The sequence below is a fragment of the Lepidochelys olivacea genome, assembly GCF_965140295.1.
Source record: "Lepidochelys olivacea isolate rLepOli2 genome assembly, chromosome: 2".
In the NCBI taxonomy this organism is placed as follows: domain Eukaryota; kingdom Metazoa; phylum Chordata; order Testudines; family Cheloniidae; genus Lepidochelys; species Lepidochelys olivacea.
In genome coordinates, this window is record NC_140412.1 from 230195499 (window position 1) to 230216278 (window position 20780).

The 20780-nt window shown below is 42.3% G+C and overlaps 1 protein-coding gene across 2 annotated transcripts in view; it reads right to left on the reverse strand.

Moving 5' to 3' along the window:
* Window positions 1–20780, reverse strand: part of CUBN (cubilin) — a 227628-nt gene that overhangs the window by 46192 nt on the left and 160656 nt on the right. For both annotated transcript variants that reach the window (XM_084618746.1, XM_084618745.1), the window contains 10 exons: window positions 19378–19587; window positions 18928–19068; window positions 17862–18043; window positions 16391–16562; window positions 15131–15337; window positions 12052–12201; window positions 10506–10627; window positions 8157–8382; window positions 6471–6658; window positions 255–417 (listed from right to left, as the gene is read on the reverse strand). In XM_084618746.1, the coding sequence (XP_084474872.1) occupies window positions 255–417; window positions 6471–6658; window positions 8157–8382; window positions 10506–10627; window positions 12052–12201; window positions 15131–15337; window positions 16391–16562; window positions 17862–18043; window positions 18928–19068; window positions 19378–19587 (1761 nt within the window). The remainder of the gene's footprint in view (window positions 1–254; window positions 418–6470; window positions 6659–8156; window positions 8383–10505; window positions 10628–12051; window positions 12202–15130; window positions 15338–16390; window positions 16563–17861; window positions 18044–18927; window positions 19069–19377; window positions 19588–20780) is intronic.

Here is a 20780-nt window from a genome sequence, read left to right on the forward strand (position 1 = left end):
AGGTCATTAGTCCAACTCCCTGCTCAAAGCAGGACCAATCCCCAATTTTTGCCCCAGATCCCAAATGGCCCCCTCAAGGATTGAGCTCACAAGTCTGGGTTTAGCAGGCCAATGCTCAAACCACTGAACTATCCCTCCCCCATGTTTCAGATCTTTGCTAAGCTAAGGCCTTGAAATAGTGTAGGTAACAATGTTTACAGCTAATCCAAAGTGGACTCACTTATAGTGGCGTCCTGGCTTTAAATGTCACTTACTGCTTATGAAAGATGCAGAGAAGCCACACCCAGGGGTATCCTGAGATTGGAACACTGTAGTTATCACATTGCTGGGAGCAACAACAGACCCAGGAGCTGTACTTCCACATCCTGTGGCCAGCAAAGCTACTGCTTCTTCTTCATCATTATTTCCTCTCAGTACCTAACACATCCAGGATGGAGATGAGTTAGTATTTTCAAACTCCATGCAGTTAGTGTGAATGTATTACTGTGAATTACATTTTACCTGTCCCTCAAGGAAGTTACAAATATACAAGTATCTTCCACATTACCTAAAAAGCAGTAGGATGTGATGCAGTGTTCCCTCTATTTTTTTGCATCCATGTGTGGAATAAATTTTGTTGCGTGCGCCAATATGGAGGTGATGTGTGGCTGGGGTGGGGCTGAGGGGTTTGGAGTGTGGGAGGGGGCTCAGGGCTGGGGCAGAGGGTTGGGGTGTGGGGGTGAGGGCTCTGGCTGGGAGTGAAGGCTCTGGGATGGGGATGAGGGGTTTGGGGTTCAGTAGGGGGCTCGGGGCTGAGGGAGAGGGTTGAGGTGCAGGGGGCTGAACGCTCTGGCTGGGGGTGCGGGCTTGGGGGTGGGGCCGGGGATGAGGGGCTTGGGGTGCAGGCGTCCGAGGGGAGAGAGGACTTCCCCCCCCATTGCAGCTCAGGGCCAGGTGAGAGGTACCTATCCGTATCCATGGCAGCTCTGGTGTGGCTGGGCTAGGTCCGGGGAGGGGCTCCTCTTCCCACCTGCACAGCCCTTGATAGCCTGCTTTGTGGCCATGCAGCTTAGAGGGAATTTAGGATGTGAGCCAATTTAGCGGAGACCCTGGATACAAAACATTTCACACGCAATAATTCTTACTTTTATTTTATCTTTGCCAATTGAAGTATAAATGTATACACTCTTAACACCCGTGTTTACAACAAATGACTGAATGTACTCTTTCTGCCAATAAGTGTAGACAAGTATTTAGGTGAAGATGCTCGAGTAATATATAGGCTCCAATTCAGCAGCTTCAGATAATTAATATTCTGATCCTCCAAACCAAAAATAAATTTGTTCTCCTATTACATTGTATTCATTTGTTTAATGACATGTTCAAGTTATACAGGAAGTTAAAGTAATGTAATACATGGCATCCATGATATAAGAAAAAGAAATATTAAGGATTAGTATAGTATCTTCTATGAAATACTAAGCATACCAGTAAACAATTATAAGTCATACTTGATGGGGACCACATCCTGAAAGAAATGCTTCTCATACCCCCTCTTCTAGCCTTCACACAACCCCCAACCTCACCAAGTTCATCATCAGAATCAAGCTTCCCACAGACCAAGACACACCAACTCAAAGTGGCACCAGGCCCTGCCAGAACAAGAGATACAGAATCTGCAGACATATCTCCACTGCTACGATGATCAATACCCTTCATCAACACAGCTTTCAAGATACATGGGTCCTACACATGCCTATCATAACATGTGGTGTGTATCAGCCTGTACACTAAATGCCTCAACAACAATTATGTGGGTGAAGTGTGACAATCACTACACTCAAATGAACTCACACAGAAAAATGATAAGACAAAGACACCATATCACCTGTGGTATAACACTGTTCACAAAACAATCACTCTATATCTGACTTCTTAGTCTTTGTCCTCAGAGGAAACTGCACAATACTTTCAAAGGATGACACTGGGAGCTTAAATTCATAACTTTGCTAGACACTAAAAATCATGAACTCAATAAAGACCCCAGATTTATGGCTCACTATAACAATCTATAACCCACTAACCTTCCTTTGTCCTAAGACTGCAGAGGTGTTAACTGCCCAATTCACTCTGATTGATCTCTTTGCCAAGTGTGTTACCTCCTTACACTTAACAATCTGTTCCACCTTGTGTTAACCTGTGGGAGTACCTTTCCCACACCTGAAGAAGAGCTCTGTGTAAACTCGAAAGCTTATCTCTCACCAACAGAAGTTGGTTCAATAAAAGATATTACCTAATCCACCTTGTCTCTCCAATATCCTGAGCCCAACATGGCTACAAGAACACTGCAAACAAGCATATGAGTAGTAATTATAAGGCTAGTTAGGGCCTCAATTCAGGAAAATCACATGCATGCTTAATTTTAAGCAGGTAAATCCAACCCTAATCAGATAAGCACTTAAGCAATTACCTAACTTTAAGCACATGCTTAAATCCCATTTAAGTGAATGTGATTTAAGCATATTTGTAAAACCAGACACATGCTTAAAGCTTGAAGTTAAGCAAGTGCTTTAGTTCTTTGCTGAACCGTAGAAGTGTAGAACTGGAAGGGACTTCAGTAGGTCATTTAATCCAGTCCCCTGGACTCAAGGCAGCACTAAGTAAAAACTAGACCATTCCTGACAGGTGTTTGTCTAACCTGCTCTTAAAAACCTCCAGTGACAGAGATTCCACAGGTTTCAGGGTCGTAGCCATGTTAGTCTGTATCAGCAAAATAAACCATTTCCCCATGCTATTTTTTCCCCCTACATTACTCACACCTTCCTGTCAACTAAAATGGGCCATCCTGATTATCACTACAAAAGTGTTTTTTCTCCTGCTGATAGTAGCCCACCTTAATTGATTGGTCTCATTACAGTTGGTATGGCAACACCCATTTCTTCATGCTCTCTGTGTGTATATATCTTCCTACTATATTTTCCACTGCATGCATCCGATGAAGTGGGTTTTAGCCACGAAAGCTTATGCCCAAAAAAATTTGTTAGAAATTCCACAAGCTCCCTAGGCAATTTGTTCCAGTGCTTAACTACCCTGACTGTAAGGAATTTTTTCCTAATGTCCAACCTAAACCTCCCTTACTGCAATTTAAGCCCATTGCTCCTTGTACTATCCTCAGAGGTTAAGGAGAACAATTTTTCACACTCCTCCACATAACAACCTTTTGTGTACTTGAAAATTGTTATCATGTTCCCCCTTAGTCTTCTCTTCTCCAGACTAAACAAATACATTTTTTTCAATCTTTCCTCAAAGGTCATGTTTTCTAGACCATTAGTCATTTTTTGTTGCTATTCTCTGGACTTTCTCCAACTTGTTTACATCTTTCCTGAAATGTGGCACCCAGAACTGGACACAGTACTCTAGTTGAGGCCTAATCAGAGCAGAGTTGAGTGGAAGAATTACTTCTCATGTCTTGCTTACAACATTCCTGCTAATACATCCCAGGGGTGAAAGTAAGTCTAGGGACTTACTGGTACGGGGCTGGGCTGGGGCCAGCTCTGGCCCGCGGAAGGGGCGGGGTTGGGAGGAGGTCAGAGCCAGCCTCAGCCCACCCTGTACCAGCAAGTGCCTCCTTACCCCTCCCTGGGGTAACAGCGGCAGCTGGAGGCTCTGGCAGCGGTTTAAAGGGCCCTGGGCAGTAGCAGCGTCTGGAGCCCTGGGCCCTTTAAATCGTCCCTGGAGCCCCACCGCCGCTTCCCCAGGGCTCCGGCAGCAGAGCTCCGGGGACGGGGCTCCGGCTGCCGCTACCGCTCCGGGCCCTTTAAATTGTCCCTGGAGCCTGCCAGAGCCCTGGGGAAGTGGCGGCGGGGCTCTGGGGACGATTTAAAAGGCCCAGGACTCGGCCGCCACTACCGCCCCGGGCCCTTTAAATTGCTGCCCCAGCCCCACCACCGCTACCCCAAGGCTCCAGCAGCAGGGCTCTGGCAGCAATTTAAAGGGCCGGGGTTCCAGCCACTGCTGGGAGCCTCAGGCCATTTAAATTGCGCCTGGGGAAGCCGATCGACCCCGGTATGGCGCACTGGCTCTTGCTGGTACATCATACCGGGGCGTACCGGCTTACTTTCACCTCTGATACATCCCCGAATGATGCTTGCTTTTTTTGCAACAGTGTTACACTATTCACTTATATTAAGCTTGTGATCCGCTATAACCCCTATATCCTTTCCACAGTTTCCTTCCTAGGCAGTCATTTCCCATTTTGTATATGTGCAATTGATTGTTCCTTGCTAAGTGGAGTACTTTGCATTTGTGGTTACTGAATTTCACTCTATTTACTTCAGTACCTTCCCAAGGATAGTAACCAAATGTTGTTTGCTTACACGAGAAAATATTAACTTCTTATTTCAAATGTAATGTGTTGAAATCCCTTAAGGTTTCTGATTCAATAACATGCCTGACTTTTTTCCAATCCATGTGATTACAGGATTTTTCCTTACCACTCGTCTAGTAAAAAAATAAGGAAAATAAAGAATATTTGATTAAGACTTTCATATGTTAGAAGTCAAGACAGAACAAGAAGAGATCAGCCACACACAACTCTGATGGCTATGTAAACAGACATCCCACACAAACACTTAGGCATGTGAATAATGGTATTCACGTGCCTAGGTGTTTGCAACATTGAGCCCTTGAATGCATAGGCAACATGTAGGGGAGCAGGTGGGGTCAAGTGTCCCCCCAGACTGGCCTGCCAAGGGGAGTGAGAGAGGCTCTGCCCTTCTCCCACTGTGCCTGCCCCTTGCACGCTTGGCCCTTTTCCCGGGCAGGGAGCGGAAGGGGCAGGACCAGCCACTTCTCACACCGGCCACTTAGGGTTGCTGCTCTGTGCAGTGCGGTGGTTGCCTGAGAGAGAGCCTGGCTGGGAAGGCGATGGCAGGACGTCACCCACCCAGGCCACCAGGGACAAGGGCCAAGCAAGCTGGAGTCCCTTCTTCCCCATGGCATGTTTCTGGGTTGCTTGGCCCCTGTCCTCGACAGTTGGGCCCAGGCAGGGGGGAAGCCCACCACCTTCCCAGCCTGGCTCTCGCTGGCAGTTGTTGTGCTGCACAGAGCAGCTACCCAGAGCAGGCAGCTTCAGCTGTGTGAGAAGCAGATCCCTTTGGTTCCCTGCCCGGGCCCAGCTGCCAGGGAGAGTGGCCAAACATGCTGGGGGGAGGTACAGTGGGAGAAGGACAGAGTTCCCCTTCCCCCAGCAGGTAACATGGGACAGGGAGAGCATGGCGGCCCCGGGCTGGATGCACGGTGCGGGGGTCGCTGGGCAGAGGAGATGTGGAGCAGTCATGTGTCCTCCTCTTTAGATTGTGTCCCCTCCCCCAACTCCCCTGGTATGGGGAGGCATGAATCGTCCATGCCTACATGATTAGTATAGGTTTCAGTGTAACAGCCGTGTTAGTCTGTATTTGCAAAAAGAAAAGGAGTACTTGTGGCACCTTAGGGACTAACCAATTTATTTGAGCATAAGCTTTCGTGAGCTATGCTCAAATACGAAAGCTTATGCTCAAATAAATTGGTTAGTCTCTAAGGTGCCACAAGTACTCCTTTTCTTTTTATGATTAGTATAAACAGCGCACATCCAGGCCAAGGTTTTGAAAAGTGATTATAATTTGGAGTGCCTTGGTTTTTGGGTGCCCAATTTGGGATACATTGATTGTCAGAGGATGGGTCCTCAGCACTTTTTGATAACCAGGTCCCTTGATGGGCTGGGCACCCGAAATCTTTGTTCACTTGGTCTCAGGGGCTAATTTGGCCATTCAAATAGTTTTGCCCATGCCATGAAAGCTTTTCATACAACAATACTCAGAATAGTCATCCAGGTCAGGTTGGCCATTTTTAATCAACAGACCCCTCCACTGGGCAGCAATAATACTTGCTGTTTATGAAACAAAACTTTATGTGTGGCATATTTACTGCTGTGGTTCAGTGGAGCAGAACACCAAATTGCACTTTTGGCTTTAAAAAATTAATGTCTTTTAGGTCTTCTCAGCCATTGGCTGTAGAGCTGCTCAAGTCATCCTACATGATGTCAAATTATGCTTGCCCTTTATTACAAGTGGGAGTATTGTGGCTCTGGAGAGAATGAGTACAAAAACATGGAACATCTGCCAAATGCCTGAGAAAAAATTAAACAACAAAGAATTCAAAGTATGTCCCACTCTGCTCTAATGCCTTCAAAACAAGTTGCTCTAAGCTGCCATTGAAAGAAATATAAGTGAGAATTAAGACAACCTTGACATCTTACACAGAGTTATATTTATAAATAAAGTATCAGTTGTGAGTCTCTACTAGTATGTTGTTGTGGGAACCATAACTTTGAATTGCCAGGGTTTTGTGCATTTAAAATGTCAATCATACCATTGCATGAATGTAGTTCTTAGTAATTAATACTAAACACTGAAAACTGTCAAACCACAGATCTCCTACCAGTGCTCTCTTACCTTCACATAACTGCTCTGGCACACTCCGTTACTATCGGGGATCTGGAAGTTGTTATCAAAGCTCATCTCCAAGTGTTTGCTCTTGTGAGTAATGATTGTCCACGTGCATCTGATGTTCATAGGGAAATTTTGAGGCCAATGGGGAGATTTGATTGTACCATTATCTGAATGAATGATTCCACCACATCCTAGAAAAATAGAAATAGATAAGAGAGCTGGTCAAAATGTTTCAGGTGTTGATGGTCTCACAGCATTCAGCTGGGCCTGAAGATTGTGAGTGGCTGCTCCCATAGGTGCTTCTTGTGCCTATGGCTGCAGAAGCAAGAAAGGAAAGACCCATCATTATTTACCCCCACTGCTATTCCTGCTACCAAAGAAGAAGTACTACCTGCTGGTGGGGGTGGATATGCTCAGGAGAGAGCTCTTCTTTCACTGCATTGTTCCTTTCTCCTCCCCTCATGTCCTTTGCTTTCCTATTCATCTAACTCACCTCTGTTCCAGCTGTAAGTAGCCAGGAAGTAAAACTGACCACTGTTCACACATGGAACACAGAAGTGAGAAGATCTAATTGGTACCGTAACAAGACCTCTGCAAGCCTCCTCCAGTCCATCATCCTTTCACAGCCATTCAAACCAGTCCTAGAGGTGAAACCTCATCCCATTACCAGATCCCTCAAAGCCTTTTCCTTTACAAAACTTAAACAGCACAGCTGTACATGTGAATCCTACTCAACTGCATCTGTTCACTTGCGGCAAAATTCTGATTTCCCATCCCTTCCACCTCACCCCATCCCTCTGACTTTAGTGGGATTGCAGGAGGAGTTAAATCAGCACAGAATTTTGCCCAGCATGTTTATAAAGAAGAATAGTCGTGGTTCTAGGGAAGCTCACATTCTTATATGTGTTCACATAATTTGAAACATATTTTTTGCTTCCGATAATTTATTAAAGCTATAGGTTCAAAATAATTTCAGAAACTCTGTTGTAAAGAGAAGAGACAGAGCAATCTAAAACTTTATAACATTCTACTTTTGTCTCCTTGAGTAGACTGAAGTGCACTAACAAACTGTTAGTGTGCATCAACAGTGTCTTCACAGACAGCGCTAGTGGCAGCCTAGTGCAGGGTAAATTCATACCCAAACTTGCCGCGACTTTAATGTTCGTGGAGACAAGCCCTTATTTTCATTGAAAGTCAGTGGGGTTTAGGCTCGTATGTCAGTTAGGAGCTTTTGAAAACTTTACCTCATATCTCTCGTTTGATCCTGATTTTATTCTGGTTCCATGACTGTAACTTTATTGTTTAATATTTAAACCAAAAGATTGTGAAATGAATATTGTCACAGAAAGGAACCATCTTGCAATCTCTGACATCAGACACTACTACAGTGAGTAAAATGAACACGATCCCCTTTCATACAGGATGTCAGCAATCAAAAAGTAGGATATGAATCCAAATTTGATATCAGTTTGTAAGGTCAGAGTTAATGTTTTAACACTTAGCCATTTCAGTGCAGACTCATCTCAGGTAGGTGGCAACATTTTATATACTATTTTCTGTGTTCTTCAGCACAATTTTATTTAAAGAGGTTGAGAAGTAAATGCTTTGTATCTATGGATGAAGAGTGCTATGCAAGTGCTAAGTATTATTATGTGTATACAAATGAGACAGTGATTATTTTCCTCTTACCTAAAGATTCTGCGGTCCATGTTGCATAAAATCCACCTCCTTGCACTGAATGGTCTGAGTTAAAGATCACCACTAGCTTGTTGGAACCTGACTGAATGGTCCCAGGAGATGTAGTTCCACAATACTGTCCGATTATAGGAGAACCAGGAGAGCCACCATTCAGAATAGTGACGGAGTCCCAGCGACAGTTTGAGTGCATTTCAACATCAAAGGCTGTAAAAGTAAGCTATAGACAAACAAGAATGACATAAGAATGGCCATACTGGGACAGACCAATAGTCCATCTAGCCCAGTATCCTGTCTTCTGACAGTGGCTAGTGCCAGATGCTTCAGAGGGAATGAACAGAAAATAAACACTCAGAACCTGAAACCAGCTGTAGTTGCAAGATGCACCAGAACAGATCTATCCAGGTTCTCTAACAGTTCCAGCACAATGATTTGACAGAGTGATAACATGCTAAACTGTTTGACAACTTGACTGTAGTATTTTGTTGTTGGTATTAAGCTGGAGTTTCTATATCTTAATCATAATGATCGTAATTAAGAGATAGGAGAAAAAGGACAGATCTAGAATTGAAGTCAATGGGACTTAAGAATGTGCTTAAAACATGCTTAAGTGTTTTCCTGAAAAGGGATGAACTTAAGCACATGCTGAATTGCTTTCCTGAATCAGGGCCTGAGACGATGAAATCTTAGTTTAGATTCAGCTGGGATAAAATATTAACCAGTTATTTAAAAAAATAGGAAAAAAGTCCATGCTCTCCACCTTTTTCTTTTTGGTCACAATAATAAACAATTAGTGAAAATGACTCTTTTCTTTTAAACCTGAGAGAAGCTGCTGCAAGACTATCAAATGAGAACAAACACCTATGAAACTGGATGTGTCAGACAGGAAGAATGTGGGCTGTGAGCTGCTGATCCCACTGTGGGGTGTCTGGGGTGATATGCACATAAGTGGGATTTTCAGCTCAGAGATTTCAAACAGCTGATCACACAGGCTCGCAGATTTATTAGAGCTGTTCTTCATTATTGATCTGCACTGATGAGTACCTGGCCCTCTTCCAATGTGGTATTATTGCCGGGGATCTGTATGGAAGAGTTTAGCAAAAAGCTATGTAATTATCCCTCTAGTTAATTTCCCCAAAAATTCAGCTTGAGGCAAAGAGCAAGCATGGAAAATTTCAGTCCAAACAGTTAGTATTTGGAAAATATAAGAATTGAAAATGGTGGTTTATACTGGATAGTGCTGGGAAACCTTCATGACAAGTGTCACTACCAGCTCCACTTATAATAAAGCCTGATTTTCAGCTGATTAGGAATAGTACTAATTTAAATAAATGCATTGATTAAATACAGATTTGTTGACCTCAGATGCCCTCATATCTCCTAAAAGACTGTAAATACCTGTACAGTGACAGATAGAGTGCAGCTTAGATAGATAGAGTACAGGGTGAGTCTGCTGAGCATGCAGTTAGAAGACATGTCTTTTTACACATAAACTATGAAAGCTGGATCTGGGAGTCACTGAATGACAATAAAGTGCAGAATGTTGGTTCACAATGCTGTTTTCAGAGCAGCACTTTAAGGCTCAGGGAGGGACTCTGCCCCCTGACTGAACCCTACATGTCACTGGCTGGACCTCTTATCCCAGGGGTCAGGAGAATTCTACAGTGCAAGCACAGCATAGGGTTGCAGTCTAAGGGACCCTAAGCTGGTCCTCTCACAAGCCTTTGTGCCTGGGCATGAGGGTGAGGGTCATAATGTAGAGTGCTACAGGGATTCTTGGCTGTTCCAAAGCAGCCCATTGGTAGTTCTTGGGAGGGAAGCTGCTGGAAATTAGGGCAGAACCTGGCTGTTGTGGCCAGAGCTGGCCACAATCTTAGGGACACAAAAGTGACTTAAAGTCCCACTCTTCTACAGGGTTGCACCTTCTGTTCTGTGCCTCCTGGAGGTGGAGCACAGACTTTCAGCCTCAGACTTGTCCTTCTGAAGGCAGAGGCTTATCACTATACATCTGGTTAAAGCACCTACTCTAGTTGCTTATGTGTACACAGCAGATAATTTATATTATGGGAGAAAGAGTGAGTGATGTATGATGTCTATCTGAGGACAAGAACCATTAGATTAACTTCCTCAACTTTTTAAAAAATAGACTATGATCTACAGAAGCAGGTTGTTTTCTCTCTATTGCATATATTCCTTAGATATTGTTGATGGTGACATTTTCATTCTTTAATATTTCCCATTTTTCAGACTTTTAAACCATTTAAAAATCTCTTTTCCTACAGACTCATGAAGTACATTAAGTGCATTCACTCTTTTCTATAGCATGCGTTTGGTGTTACTCACAGTAATAGTTTGACCTTGCGGGGCTTCCAACAACCAAGAACAATGATTTAAATTGTTGTAAGGATGTGGGTAGTTAGGACTTGAGATAACCCCACTTTCAGCAGTCTGTATACCACCACAAGCTGCAATAAAAAATACAGTTTTAGGATATTTGAGAAACGGCATGCTCTGAACAAACAACTGCAATATTGGTAATATTTCAAGCTGAAAAACTATTTAAATTGAATTCAGATGGGTGATGATAATCAACCTGGTTTAGAAAATTCAAGCTTTAGAAACATTTTGGGAGTGTAGTACATAAGAAGCTTCAGTGAACTTGAAACTTCACATTTATTTCAATACTTAATAAAGCCCTATAAAAGCTTTGGAAATTGATACTTAAAACCAGTTAATGTAGTGTGGGTCCAGATAAATATCCAGAGTCAAGGGTAGTATAAAATCCCTCCTTTACATCTAAGGGGTTAAGAAGCTCAAATAACCTGGTTGGCATCTGACCAAAAGAACCAATAAGGGAAGAAGATCCTTTCAAATCTGGGGGAGGGGGGAGGTTTTTGTTTGTGCTCTCTTTGTTGTTCTCTCTCACACAGAGAGGGACCAGGGCAGGGAAAAAACCCATCTCCTAAAACCCTACCTGAAATAAGCATCTAAGATTACAAAAATTGTAAGTAATAGCAAGGAAATGCACTAGATTACCTTTTGTTTTAGCTTGTAAATTTTCCCTATGCTAGAGGGAGGTTTATTCCTGTTTTTTTTGTAACTTTGAAGTTGAGCCTAGAGGGGAATCCTCTGTGTTTTAAATCTTATTACCCTGTAAAATTACCTTCCATCCTGATTTTACAGAGGTGCTTCTTTTACTTTTTTCTTTATAATAAAGTTCTTCTTTTAAGAACCTGATTGGTTTTTAGTGACCTAAAACCCCAAGGGTCTGGTCTGTGCTCACTTGGTTAACCTATTGGTTGGTATATTATTCTCAAACCTCCCCAGGAAAGGGGGTGAAGGGGCTTGGGGGGATATTTTGGGGAAATAGGAACTCCAAGTGGTCCTTTTCCTGAATCTTTGTCTAACTCACTTGGTGGTGGCAGCAATACCGTTCAAGGACAAGGAAAGGATTTGTGCCTTGGGTAAGTTTTTAACCTAAGCTGGTAGAAATAAGCTTGGGGGTCTTTCATGCGGGTCCCCACATCTATACCCCAGAGTTCAGAGTGGGGAGGAACCCCCACCATGTCATGTTGTTTGATGAATCTCCAACTTTGTGGCGTTATCAGTTAAATCTCTATTTGCAAGAGTCTCCATGTGTTCTGAGCATTGTCCTGCCCCTCACTAGCACTTCAAAACACTCAAATGCAGTTCAAGGAACAGAGATAAGGCAGAGGACAGTGTGTGTGAAAGCTCAGCCGATAATGTGTGTTCAGCTTGAATAGAAACTCAACAAGCACTCTGCTGTGGGCCTGTTTGAGGGCAGGCCTCATTCCAATGTGATCAGCATGACTAGCAGCATTTACTGGACTTGCCACAGTCAGGGAAAATAGTTTGTCATAGAACTTACCTTCAAATCTGTAACTGGCATAGAATCCTCTATCTTCCACATGCTCATCACTTCTAAAGTGCACCCAGATCTGAGGAGCTGCTATGACTAGTGGCACTGAAGGTGGTGCCTGGCCGCAGAGTCTGGATATCAGCTCTCCATCAGCATCCCCTGAGTAAAAACACATGCCAATTTGCCAATTTTACAGCTAACTCAATCAATCCTAAAATATCTGTAGTACATTAAATTAATTTGTGTGAAACAAATAGGAGAGAAGGGGGGAGAAACAGCATAAAGGGTTTTTTTTTTTTGTATTTTAACACACACAAAAGGATATAGTACACATTGAAAGAAGATTAATTATTCTATATGTATAACTTTTTGCAGCACTTTAGAGTGGCATTTGGACTACTCAAGCCAGGGAACAATTATAGATGCTGTAGTATTTATCCTTTTGAAGTGAATTGAACTGAAAGAGCAGATTCTATGGCTTGCTCTGTTAGTCATTTTAGTTTTTTCCTCTACCCTTTTGATGCTTATGTCTAGTCTGACCAATGGAACCTGAGAGTGCTCACTCACAGACTTGTCCATAGCACTGCAAAGTCATACGGCTAGAAGGATGGCAAAGGATGGACTAGCTAACCTATTTACAGTTATGTCCCTTGATTCTTCTATTCATGGAATGCCTGTTAAATTCAATGGGAATTTTCAGTTTAGATGATAAGATCTGTCTAGTTTCAGAAACGTATGAGTGTCCCTCATTTATAAATAGTCACTCCTAGATCAACTCAAGGTACCACCAAATTTATCTGCAGCACTCCTCTTCAAAACACTGTAAAATTATGCAACATTTGCTCTGTTAGCTGAAGACTTCTCCATAGAACAAAGAATGACATTGGTAAACATATTTGTTGTAACATTTAATCATCTGCATATGTTTCTACAAACTTTTATTCCATCTTTGCTGCTTTGAGTTGTATTTTATTTTTAGTGTTATACAGATAAATGCTCTTAACGAGAGAGAGGGAGAAGAGTGAGTGTTTGTCAGAATGTCCAAGTACTATCTTCCTAAATCTGCTTCTCTAACAATATTGGCCTATGGATTTATGGCTTTATTCATAAGCAACTCATGGACTACAAAAGGAGAGGCAGCCTGGTCCAGCACTGATGGCACAGGAATAGGAGTTGAAACATCTGGGTTCTATTCCAGGCCCTACCATTGGTACTTGGTATGACTTGGATAAAGTCACTCAATCTCTCTATGTAATACAGGGATAATAACACTTAGCCAACTTTGTAAAGTGCCTTGAGATCTGCGGATGAAAAGTGATGTATAATAAACTGACATTTAATGTAAGTACTCAGAAAACCTGTGCAACCTGTCTTTTCCAGTATTATACATTCAAATATATATATTAATCTACATAGCTTTCTTGACACCAGCCATCTATTTGAACTTGACTCAAACTGAAAAAAGGTGTAGATCGAATAATAAAGTCCCGGATCAGCCACAGAAAAGCAAAGAATGCCTATTCAAAAAATTGGATGTGAAATGAGACTAGTGAAATATTCTCATGTAGCTGATCATTTAAAACAATATTAAACTTCACCCAGGAAGCTTGAAATGAAATATTTGTTTTACTTATTTGTAGTAAACACATTTTCCTGCGAGTATTAAGTAACATATGCTTAATTTTCTACCTTTAAAAACAAACAAACATAAAAACATATGTACTATGGACAATTCCAGAAAAATAATCCCACTTTCTCCTCTTGAGTCAATGTCTCCCACCTCTCTGCTACCAAACAGGATCCTTTCCCAAATTCATGCCTGTTCTTGTGACTCTGTTCAAGGAAAATCCACTAGAATGTAGTGACTTTCTGCACCATTAGACTCTCACTGGTCACTAAATGCTAACTGTCAGCATATGCAGCTAAATTACAACAGCCTGTCTTTGTCATGAGGCCTGTCTTGTGTAAACTGAAATCCATTAGTCTGGCCAAAGTGAGCAATATTGAATAACACAAGGCTATGTTTGCTTCTTTTTCTTTCCAGGAGCAATAGACTCTCTCTACTTAAGCACTTTGGTATCACAGCCTGAGGGCATGAAGAGTGAGAATGGTGTCCCTAGTCTCTGTTTGTCAGAGGGTGGAGACAGATGGCAGGAGAGAGATCACTAGATCATTACCTGTTAGGTTCACTCATTCTGGGGCACCTGGCATTGGCCACTGTCAGTAGACAGGATACTGGGCTGGATGGACCTTTGGTCTGACCCAGTATGGCCATTCTTATGTTCTTATGAGAAGAGGTGGGAGAATAGAGATTTACTTTAATATTTCTCTTTCTTTACTTTCTACTTTATAGTCTATGTCTTGGACCAGAAGTTCTTTTTTAGGATTAAGAAGAGAAGACAAGTTTACACCTACACATCCAGGTGCTGTTATTTAAAACAATTAAGATGTAACAGATAACAGATATCTACCCCCTCTCAAAATCAAGTTTCTTGTAAATCACAGTCCTTCTCTCTGGGGGTCACTGATATGGCCTGTGAAGGCAGAAGACATCTGGTGCTTTCATACTACAGTCAGCATTAGTTGAGCTATTTTTCATATTAAAAGGAAGAAGCATGGTGTTTTCCCAGTGCCTTACAATGCAAGATACCAGAGAATGCATGAAGAAAGGAACTTCCCAATACACAATGTGTTAATATATTAAAGAAATGCATATCAAGCTGTATTCCTCCAGTTTTACACCGGTTTAACTCCATTGATTTTGGTAGAGTTACATGAGCATAACCGAAGTAGGGCAGTGGTGAATCAGGTCCCATGTTTCCAAAGGAAGGCATATGTTCTGGTTCTAAAATATGTTCAAATATACATAGATGTAGAGCATTAATCCAGTAAACATTTCTGCCTTTACATTGTTCAGACTATATTTTATCATAGAGTGCCTATATTTTATCATAGAGTGCCATATCAAACACCTTTTAAATTTTGGAGAATTGCCATACAGAGCACTTAACATGACACAGTTGCCACTAAATCAACTGATGTATTAATATGCTTAATTCACTCTTCTGTTCCAATTGACCTTACTTACCTACTCGTAATTCTAGGTAGTCAAACTGACAGTCTTGGTGTTGTTCCAAGTGGAAATCCTCAAAGGATATGTAAGTGGATGAAATGTAGTGGTATGGATTCTTGATGGTCCATTCACAGTTCAAGTTGTTTGTGTAATTTCTGATACTGTCATAACCCGGAGAAGTGAAATTCCCTCCTTCAGCTTCCATGCGGGTCCCACCACAAACTGCAGAACCAAGACACTGCTTACGTGAAAATAATAATAATTTTGGTGCACCAACACAGATCTTGCTTTCATTTACTCCTGCACATTGATATCAACAGCGGTGTTACTGAGAACAGAATTAGATCCAGCTTCAGTTCCTCCTTTATGTAGATGCTACTACTCTGCAACAAGAGAGTGCCCGCCCAACCTCCTGGGTGCTCTTGACAACCATTTAAAAACACACATGTAAAGAAACAGACCCAGAAGTTACCCCAAGAGCAAATCAAATATCCCAGCAAGAAAATAAACATAACAAAAATTAATTAACCTCCTGACAACATCCCTACGACAGCTCCATTCCACCACTACCCAGTCTTACCTATCACCCAACTCCTTATGGGCAAGGAAGAGAAGATGCTCTGAAGATCAGTTCATTCATCCTGTTATGGATGTAGGGGGGAAGCATATTCCAAAAGCCTGAGCCCTAACAGACAATGCTCCGCCAGCGGCCCCATCTCTTGTGTGAAACAGTGGGTGGAACATTAACTCCATCCCCACCTCCATACATTAGCCAATGAAGCTGGCTTGCAAGAGGTGCACTAAATTACCATGCCTCCTGAGCAACAGGGGAGCACAGGAGGCATTCTGACTCTGTGATACAAAGCCTCCAGGGGAGGAGCAGCTGCACTCCCCTTATCCCAGGTTAAGTGCAAAAATCACAGCCTAGCCCATCCTCAGAAGCAAGAGATGTATATGCAGTTCTCACTGCAAAACACTGCGTGACCCGCAGTGAAAGCCTTCCTTTCCATTTTAAGCTTGATTTACATGTGTGTGCACATACCCAGAACCCCAAAAATCAAAATACAAGGTTCCTTCTACTTATGTAAAATGGGTGATTGCCAAATTTGACCAAATTTTTTTTCAGCCCAGCCATTTTCAAGATATCGGACACAGAAAAAGAACATGTATTTGTTACAGATGTCATATTTGTGCAATACTTTTTTAGCCATGCACTAGCTACAAAATGGCTTGCCAGAGGACTTCATATGAGGTTAATTTAAAAATCTGCATTACCTGCATCTTCACTAGAAGAATAGGAAACACTGAAGCCTCTCGCTGAAACAGAGATATCAGTGACCAAAATTACTTTCATTGTGTTTCCTGAGGATTTCACTTGAGTGCCTGGATTTACATCACCACACAGTTTGGCTAGTCTAGGAGAATTCTGTCTGAGGCCATTGTAAACCTGTTGGTTAAAAACGCGTTCTTAGAAGCTCAAATCAAACATCATCTTCAGAGTTTAAATGTGCTTCACATGTTTAGCACAAGACTCACTGAAATCCTTCCATAAAAGGCTGTTCCAAAACCTAGGGAAGTCTATGAAACAAAATCGCACTGACTTTAGTGGGGTCAGGTCCTGAATTAAAATGTGAATATGAGGGTGAGAGAATTTTTTGTTTTCTCCTAAACATTTCTATGAACATTTTTGATGCCTTGCCAAAAAACAAAACAAAACAAAAAAAACACCAAGATTTTTTTTTAACAAAACTTTGGAAATTTTCAAGGAAAGGGACTTTTTTGAGAAAAATATAAATTTTGTCAAGAAGCTACTTGAAGAAATTTTATGGAAAACTTTTGATCAGCTCTAACATTTAATTTTTGATGATACAGCTGGTTTTTTGGTATGACTTCTTTCATGTAGAGTGCATCCCAAGACACTGGGAGTAAAATAATACAACTGCGGAGTTAATCTCCCTCTCCTTCTGCTGTAATTTCAGAGGTACAGGAGAGGGAGAAAAGATGTTTTCAGTTGAGATTTGGAATGAGATGAAGAGTTATTGACGCACAGGGATGCAGAAAGGCTGTTCCTTTCAGAGTTCATTACTTCATTAGCTGATAAAGGGACAGCGTGTGTGACTTGTCTAAAGCAGGGAAGTAAGGGCATGGAGGATAGCCACATGATGGATGAAGGCCAGCTGCTACTCGCCTCATCACACAGGTGGGCAGGGAGCATGTGGACAGCGTCTTGGCTCTGTCCCTCCTCAGCACACAGGACAGTAGATGCTTCGCCAGCTGTAGGAAACTTTTCTTTAGGGACCATGTCTCTCTGTATTGTAATGTACAAGTGTATTTATGGGTGCTGTAAAAATAATAAATGATAACTGGATTCTGTTTCAGACTTAAATACTTTAATGTGCTTTCTGAATTTACTCAGTCTCATCACATTCTGTTTAATTTAGTAAATAAGGCTCTGATCCTGCAAACACTTAAGTACATAAGTAACTGCATACGTGAGTAGTTCCATTGGCTTAGTGTCACAGGCTTAAAGTTGCACATGACCTTAAGTACCTTCCTGAATCTGTACCTTAAAGAGTTAATTTCTTTCTTCCTCTGTTGCCACTCCCATTCTTTTGGGGTGGGTTATAATTTCTTTTAGAAACAGATGTACAAATATACACGCAATTTCAACAGTACCGCTCTGGTAATACCATGAGAGTAAATTAAAGCATGTAAATGTGCTTTCCCTGTATTCATTCACACTTACAGCCACATAATCTAAGCTGCACCACTGGTAGGCTTCGGTTTTCATATCATTAACAGTTAGTGTGATCCGTCGTCCTTCTGGGACTGTGATCCTCCATTCACACACTCGATTGTGTGGGTACATGGTGGGATAGTTGGGGGAAGTAAATGTCCCAACAGGTGCATTAAGATCTCCACCACACTCTGGAACAGAACAAATGTTAGGAAAGCTCTCATAGAAAATCAGTGGGTAGAAAATACTTTCTGGAGGTAAAGGATTAAAGCAAAACCATGGAACTGATATAAGAAAAAAAGCTCTTGACTGTGAGAAATTTTGATTTGCTAGGCTATATCCTTCCATGTGTTGGCCACAATGGTTAGAGAAGTTTAATATTTCTGGTAGATCCGCTCAAATGAGCCATTAAATATTTGTTAAAATATGAATGATAATTGACCATAGTAACGAATCTGAATCAAGAATTAACATTTGCTTCCCTTAAATGCTCATGCCAGATGACTGCCTTCCTGAACCACCATGGGGCTACAGCGTCAAGAGATCTGAATAGCTCACTGTGACCGGCTAAAGCTGCAGTCTGGAAAGGGATCACGTGGCCAGGCAGGGTGCATGCAGAACAGGAAGCTGGGTCCAGACAGGTCACACAAGGGAAGGGTGTGTTCTCCTGTCCCCTGGCTGCTTGAGGCAGAGAAAAGCCTCTGGGGATTGTGAGCAGCATTTTTCAATTGAGTTGTTTTATTTTGTGGTGTTTATGCCCTTTTTTATAAACAATAAATTGAGCCCTGAGGAAAGAGCCTTACACAGGACTTGGGTGGGAAATTTGCTTTCCCGCCTGTGCTGGTGGAAGACAGCACAGGTTGTCTGTTGCTCTAACTTTCACCTGGGCAAGGCAGCCAAGGATCAGAGAGCTACAACCATACAGAAGTCAGATTTAAAGGACAAATATACACTGCTGTAAGAACAAATGATTTGAAAACAAAAACAAAACAATTCCACTCTGATGGAGATGGAAAATGTGGTTAGCTGTGTATGCTCCCTTACTTATGGTAAACTGCCACTTTACAAATCTAACCTTCAGTACTAGCATCAAAGCGCAGTCTGAATCCTGGGGCGTTGATAGATCCATCAGTGATGAACTTGACATAAGCAAAACTGTCAGAAGTATCCACTGCGTCAGGGATAGTAGTACCACAGTATCTGCCCAATAAATTCCCTAGGCAAGTCAAAGACAGACAGATGAGTATTATTATCAGGATGATTTTTATTCAAATTTCTATTCAAGTAGCACCACCTAGTTTAGACTATTAGGTAGGTTTAGAAAAATACAGCAATCTTGGTAAACAATTGGAAGGGTTTTTGTTCCCTTTGCTTTACTTCAGTAACTAATGTAACTCTGCCGGCAATAAGGAAGGCACCTGTACTGCATGTAATTCTTTCAACAGCAAGTGTTTTTAGTAGTCTCCTTTGAGGCTTGCTGCTGGGATGAGGGCAGGGAGGAGAATCACTGAAACAGTCTACTGACCTGAAGCATTGTACTCGCGGATCTCCACAAAGTCATTTGCACACCCAGGGGAGTCCTGAACATCTAGTCCTTCTAGGCTAATGGTGAGATAATGGCCGGTAGGTCCCCGGAGAAACCATTCGCACAACAAATTGTCTTGATAGTGCAGCTCAGGAAATCCTACACTTTCAATGACACCATTTTGTCCTGTCACCGTTCCACCACATGTAGCTGCAAAGAGAACAACATTTCTGCGATCCTCTTACCCCAGAACAGCACCTTATGGAATTGAGCTGCTCTCCCACAAGACTTTAATGGCACATTGCCACGTAGTTCGGAACAACCATAGTGGGGATTGTCCTCCAGAATCAAGTCTCCTAATCTCTCCTCATAGTTCCACCAGTCCTGGTTTGTTTTCCTTCCACAAATACACCTACTGTGGATATTGTTCGTTTTCTCTTTGTCTTACCTCTCACTGATCTAATCTCAGCCAAACATAATCTCAAGTTACAGATTTGGGACTTGGTTCTCATTTACATTGAAATCTCATTCCACTCTGGCAGTGTAAATGAGAATCAGGTCTTTTGGATCCAGATTTCAAACATCTCAAAGTCTAGATTTTGTGCTGGATCATTATAAAGATAAATGCCATTTGCTAAATTTGGATCTAGATTTTTAAGGTTTGGGTGATGGTTTGGACTTGGAGCCATGGGTCAGATTCCTCTCTAGATTTAACTAGGTAGTAATATTCATAGTCTATTTGTTGGTTTTGTCTTCTGTGTTGCAGCATAAAAGCAGAATTACATGCTTCATGTTTGTTTCCTACTGTTTTTGATTCTCATTTCCATGCTTTTCTCTGTGCTGCTGCTATGCATGGCCTGACTTTCCATTTCACAAAGCCACCACCCTCTTTTCACTCGTGTCTCTTGAAATTTCACTTCTTCTGTTATAACCACAAAATGTGAGATCATAATAATAATGTTAAGAACATATAATAAATTATTACCAGTGGAATATATTGGTTTTTCCAGTGCATCCTCTACGTCTGTGCAGTGGGGCGGCTGCCCCACTCCAGCAGAACAGGGGTTAAAAGTAGCTCTGGAGAGGACTGCAGCTGGGAAAAGGAGTAAGAGCAACTGAGGGAGTAGCTGACCACAGGTGTGGCCAGCTCAGTCAGGGCCCAGCTGGCCCTGATAAGAGGGCTGGAGGGCCAGGAGTGAGAAGAGTCTCACTCTAGCCCTGGAGTGGGAAGGGCTAGCTGCCTGGGAGCAAGGTACCTGAAGAGGAGCAGTGCTGGGGAAGGGCAAAGGGAGCTGGGGAGCTCCAGCCTGGTAAACCCCAAGGCTGCAGGTCTTGTTGAAGCCCTACAAAAGGTACTGGGGCTGCAGAGGGGCAGCCCGGGGATAGGCAAAGGCAGCAGGTCC